This window comes from Myotis nattereri (genome assembly GCF_964212035.1).
Source record: "Myotis nattereri genome assembly, chromosome: 4".
Taxonomy (NCBI): domain Eukaryota; kingdom Metazoa; phylum Chordata; class Mammalia; order Chiroptera; family Vespertilionidae; genus Myotis; species Myotis nattereri.
The window spans coordinates 95663080-95669079 of NC_138079.1; the positions used below are offsets into that span (position 1 = coordinate 95663080).

Here is a 6000-nt window from a genome sequence, read left to right on the forward strand (position 1 = left end):
GAGCCCTTGGCGGCGGGAGGAGTGGTGACCAGCCCCAGCCCTGCAGTGTGCTGGTGGACACAGCACAGCCAGAGCCCTGTGCCTGTTGACAGATTCCTCTTCAGCTGGTTTTTCGCAACAGTTTTTAAATATTTCATAGTTAAGCCATCTTTTCCTCCTTTCCTTCCAGTCTCCTGATAATTAACTACCTATAGTAAAAATGTGTGCTTCAGGTAGGAACGCCAAGCAGAGGAAGGATGCGATTACAATAGAATGATAACTGGAACTGGGAAAAGCTGCTGTGATTGCATTTGTGAAATTGGACAACGTTCAGGCTGTGGACAGAAGCCACAGATGTGATGAGCAGTTTTTATTTCAAAGAGCTGGGTGCTTTTCTTTTAATCCTCACCTGAGGATATTTTTTCCATTGATATTTTTTAGAGAGTGGAGGGGGGATGCAGGAGAGAGAGAGAAACATTGATTTGAGAGAGATGAATCAATTGGTTGCCACCCGCATGCGCCCTTGGGTCCGAGTGCCGATGCTCCAACCACTGAGCCAAACTGGACAGGGCTGGGCGCTTTGCTATGTCTCCACACAGTCAGCTCAGGATAAAACTGCCCTTGTGGCTATTGGCTCCCAGCACGTTTTTTCTCTAATTTTAATATTTGGAGCCCTTTGTCCTCCAAAGGCTCGGTGAGAACAGCTTCACCAGTCCTGCCTTGCGTGGGTTTAGAGGGAGATTCATCAGCTCCAGGGACTCGGCCTCACCGAGGCTTGAGGTCACTCCCCTTGAATCGCACGCTCGAGGGGCCACCTGGCCAGTGTTGTGCCCTCTCCCATGGGTGCCTGCTTTCAACATTTCCAATCTTTTAAAAAGAAAGAAGACAAGCAAATCTTGATAGCTTTATAATACGAAAACAGTTTGTCAGTGTGTTTTCCCATGAATTTATATCTTCCACCCCCATCCTGTTTGTACAGGCTGCTAGAAATTGTAAGCTACAAAATTATTGGTGTGCACCAAGAAGACGAGCTATTAGAATGTTTATCTCCTGCAACGAGTAGAACGTTTCGAATAGAGGTAACTGCCCTGCTCTTGGCACCAGGGAGAGTTCTGAGTCCTTGGTGGGTGGGGCAGCTGTCAGCCGCTTGCCGATTGTCTTACTGTGGTAAATCCTACATACCGTACTCGGTACCATTTTAAATGTACATTTCAATGGCATTAGGCACCTCCACACCATCCATTGCCACAGTCCCCATCTTCCCCCAGTAAAACTCCATACCCACTAATATCTCCCTCCGCCGGCCCCTGGCAACCACCATCCCACTCTCTGAATTGGACTGCCCTAGGTACCTCATTTAAGTACAATCATATATAGTCTTTGCACTTATACATTAATTTTAGATATGGGCCACCAGACAAATCTATTCAGAAACTGGGTCCCTGTTGGTTTCTAGAGTTGCTGAAATTACCAGCGTAACTGGAAAAAAACATTATTGGGTGTCTTAAAACTCATCATTTTCCTTAAAAAAAACTTGGATATTTTCTGGCTCTGAATTCTTACCATTCTAACAAGCCCCAAACATGGTGTTTTGGCAAAAAATAATGACCTAATTGCCTCATTGCAGGAGCAGGTCAGAATTAAAGTGTTTTGTCTGCATCAGGTGCTTTACTCTGCTCCCTGTGTTTAACTGTGTCCCCAGGAAATCCCTTTGGACCAGGTAGACATAGATAAGGAAAATGAGATGCTGATCACAGTGGCACATTTCCATAAGGAGGTGTTCGGGACGTTTGGAATCCCTTTTTTGCTGAGGATACACCAGGTGAGCTTTTATAGGTAACAGGTTGAGAACGCATGTCAAAACTTGAAGCCTCGCCCCCCTTTTGGATTAGCGTTGCTAAGTCTGGCTTCCTGCCTCTGTGGGCAGACCAAGGGCTTTGGTGGCGTCCCCGGGGGCCATGAGCGCTGTCACGGCGCACACAGGTACGTGAGCACAGCGTCCTCCTGTCCGCAGGGCGAGCATTTCAGAGAAGTCATGAAGCGGATTCAGAGCCTGCTAGACATCCAGGAGAAGGAGTTTGAGAAGGTACGTGTGCTGGACGAGGAATCGGCGAGCAGCATGCTGGAGGCTTCCCGGGAGAGCGGCCTAGACTCTGCAGAGGTTCCCCCAGCTCAGGGAGGAGTGTTCCTTTTTGTCTTTCAGTTTAAGTTTGCCATTGTGATGATGGGCCGGCACCAGTACATAAATGAAGACGAGTACGAAGTCAACTTGAAAGACTTTGAGCCTCAGCCTGGTAAGAGCCCTCCCCCTGCTCTCCTCCCGCGGGGGCCGCCGGCCAGCGGTCAGTAGCTGGAGGCGGAGCGCTCGGGGTCGCGTCCCCTGCCCGTTTCCACAGCGGGCGGCCTGGGCTTGCCGACCTCCTTCGTGATAGGAGGGACAGTAGCCTGAACCCATCGAGTCTCTGAAGGATGAAACGGTGGCTTGCGTCCCGTGGTGGCTGAAAGAACTAAGCTCCGAGGTCGAGGTGTGAAGGCTCTGTGTGGTCGGCAGGCTCTGGCAGAGCTGCCCGGAGAAGCTGCCGAGGCAGGCAGGCAGGCAGGGTGTGGGCGCGTTTGGCTCAAGCCCCAGCCTCACTGTGAGCCCCCACCTGGTCGCTGTGAACCCCCAGTTGCTTGTGTGACCGCCCCAGGTGTAGGGGTCCTGGTACTTGTTCTGTGGTCTCATCGCCCCTCTTTCCCCACCAGGTAACATGTCTCACCCGCGGCCGTGGCTAGGGCTCGACCACTTCAACAAAGCCCCAAAGAGAAGTCGCTACACTTACCTTGAAAAGGCCATTAAAATCCATAACTGACTTCCTCACCCGTGCGTGCAAGGCGAGGACCGCGTGTGGGTGTGCCCCTTTAACAGCGAGGACTCTGGCACACGTGCACTCTAGCGAGTCTTCCGAGGAGGATTTGCTGCTGGTGTTCATTTTATTTTGTTGAGGCTGTTCAGTTTGGCTTCTCTGTATCTATTGACTGCCCTTTTTGAGCAAAATGAAGGTGTTTTTATAAAGCTTGGATGCCAATGAGAGTTATTTTATGGTAACCACATGCAAGGCAACTGTCAGCATTCGGGGAGAAGAGGTTAGTGGGACGCGTGGCGCTGGCAGGAGGCCTCTAGTCTGTCTAGTTGGCAGAAGCTGCCTGGCTGCCTGCTGGGGGTCCCGGCCTCCACCCGCAGCCAGGAAGTCGTATGTTTAGGCTTGTCTGACGTATTTCCTTCAGTTATATTTCAATGGCCTTTTGTGCATCTGTAAAGGCAAAACAGAGAAACTCACAAGCTAATAAATAGCACTCTTTCCTTCACTGCGTGTCCTGTCGCCCCTTCCTCAGTCCTCTCCCAGCCGCCTGGGTCTTTCCATAAACTGTCTCACTTCCGTCAGCCACTGCTGCTCTGCAGCCCATTGCAGAGTGGGAGCACGGAGCAGTCTGACAGCCGTCCTGGGGTCTTTTATATAATGGAAAGCACTGTTAATTACAATTAAGGTGTATAAGCTGCCTGTCGGCAGACTGATCTCACATTCATGTGAGCAGGTGAAAGATTATACATAGAATTTCCTTAAAACACAACAGATGAACAAGAGAGCCTTTTAGCAAAGAGGGCATGCTCACTAGTGGTAGTAAGCTGTTGACTTTGTATAAAAGTTAAAAGAAAAAAAAAACAGGAAAAATGAAATTGTATATTTAATGAATGAACATGTACAATTTACTGCTGGGAGGAGGTGACTTTTTTGTTGGGTGAATCTACAGGTGACTCACTGATGTTGATATTCATTGTGTGTAGTTTATTTCAGTCCCGACCTTTTATTTTGGAGCTAAATGCCAGCTGCGTGTCTAGTTTTGAGTGCAGTAAAATAGAATCAGCAGATCACACTTTTTTTTCATTCTTTTCCAGTATTTTTTGTTTGTTTCTGTAGCAGCGGTGTACACCAACTCTTCCTGTATATTGCCTTTTTGCTGGAAAATGTTGTATGTTGAATAAAATTTTCTATAAAAATGATAATTCAGTGAGTGATGTGGAAGTTGAGGAAGATTTCTGGCCTCCCCAAAAAGGGGCATGGAAAACCTTTTCATTTATAACAAGGTTTTACCGAGCTGTCTTACCCCCCTCACCCCCACTGCCCCGACCCCCAGATTTCAGTACTGCTGATGTATAGTTCTGCCTTCTTTTTTTTTGCCTTTTACTAGTTTCATTTAAGCTTAAGGAATAAGAGGTTTTCCAGGTGAGAACCATATACAAATAAGAGGACTGGAAATATTGAAATGATGGAACAGGCCGCCGGCATTTGAGCGGCTGTGGCCTGCCTCCGTGGCCTCGCGCCCCACCCCAGTGCACTGTTCCTGGTCCCCAGGTGGTCTGTGCCCCGTGGTCCCTTCCCAGATTCCACTGGGACACGTGCTGTCACACCCCGCGCTGCCTGGGCCGGTGTGTGGATCGCACCGCCCCTCCTTCGTCCAAAGAACATGTTGATTTTTGTTTTTTGGGTTCTGGCTAAGGGTAGATTATATAGTCTTAGGTCACAGACAGAATTCTCCCTGAAGTTGTTAAATGAATCTTTTTGCAAAAAAACACTTTGCAATGTGGGCGTTTCCTTTGCCATCTACTCCCAGTTTATGGCATCCAGAGTCTTCTGAGTTTCGGGGATAGGGATGGAGACACACTGTGTTTCAGGTAGCTGACTCTGACCCCCGAGGTCGTCCCATCCTCTGCCCTCTCCCTCTAAGATGTTGCTGTGTCGTGATGGTGCACCAAGTCCTAGAACACTGGGACCCTGGCACCCACAGTGTGAGGGGAAGGGGCCCACCGCGCGTGCACCCAGGAGCAGTGTGCTGGAAGAAGCTCACATTAAATTAAAAGCACACTAGGTGAGGACAGGGCTTGTCATCGCCATCCCTTTAACAGCAGTTCCCAGAGCACCTCCCAGTGCCCCTGCCCGTCCAGGGGGGCTGCCTTTGAAATGAGTGCTGGCTTTCTCTACGAGCGTCACGTGGCTGCGTTGGGGTGAGGCACGCATCTCCAGTCGTGTCTGCACGTGGCCTTGCCTACTAACAGATACGCTCTAACCTGGAGTCTGCTGCGCTGGAGGTATGGCTTTGGTGTGTAACACGGCGCGAAGGAGAAACAACTGCAGAGGTGACCGGAGCCAGAGTTCTGTGGCTGCAGTGAGAACAGGCTGTGTCCAGAACCGTCGCTCCTTGAGCAAGGCCTTCCCGGGGCTCTCCTCGCCTCGCTTTGCGGCCCGTGTGGTGGTCGGGGTGGTGTGAGGGTGGGGGTTTCTCGTTTGGAGCTGCTGTGCAGTTGAATGCGCGATATGCTTTGGGCTCTGCGGGTTGCTGGTCATGGGACACAGCTCTGTGCTGCAGCCTGAACACAGCCTCAGGCCGCCCTGCAGTGCGGTGAGGCCGAGCCTGGTGCACTTCATGTACAAAAGGACAGGTAAAAGTCCAAGTTCACTGGCCCCGGGAGGAAGCGGGAAAAGGAGCTCCTTGGGGGGATTCCTGGTTGGCTGCAGTGTTTGGTGGTAGGATGGCCCCTGGGATGGAAGTGCATTGGAATGGAGGCCGCCTGGCCCTCACTGAACACATTCCCGGTGCTGTCACATTAGAGGCACGTTAGAGCCACGCTCCGCACGCCTGGGGGTCACTGAGCAGTGTTTCCGGCCACCGGCAGTTGTGTTGTGACCTGGCTCTCCAGCGTCCTCTGCCACAGCGACTTCATGTGCCTGTGCAGCAGCCATGAGCCACGTGTGGCCAGAATGGCCGAGGGTGTGAACTGCAAGTTGCCATGTGGCTGATGCTTGCCATGCTGGGCAAAGCCACTAGTCAGATGTGCCCCCTTTGTGGTCTGCTGCCCTGATGAGCTGGAGTTAAATGTGAGACGGAGCACGGGGCTCTGGTGTTCCTGACCTTCGGGGGTGACCAGGAGCTGCATGGGACAGATAAGGGACCGAGTCCCCCATTTCCCAATCCCGGCCATGG

The 6000-nt window shown here is 51.1% G+C and overlaps 1 protein-coding gene across 1 annotated transcript in view; it reads left to right on the forward strand.

The window, feature by feature from the left end:
* The window catches only part of USP7 (ubiquitin specific peptidase 7), a 65965-nt gene extending 62638 nt beyond the window's left edge, over positions 1-3327 (forward strand). Inside the window, exons 27-31 of the mRNA XM_081090211.1 lie at positions 959-1058; positions 1682-1801; positions 1994-2065; positions 2183-2273; positions 2725-3327. Coding sequence (XP_080946337.1) covers positions 959-1058; positions 1682-1801; positions 1994-2065; positions 2183-2273; positions 2725-2831 — 490 coding nt within the window. The 3' untranslated portion in view covers positions 2832-3327. The remainder of the gene's footprint in view (positions 1-958; positions 1059-1681; positions 1802-1993; positions 2066-2182; positions 2274-2724) is intronic.
* The last annotated feature ends 2673 nt before the right edge of the window (positions 3328-6000 follow it).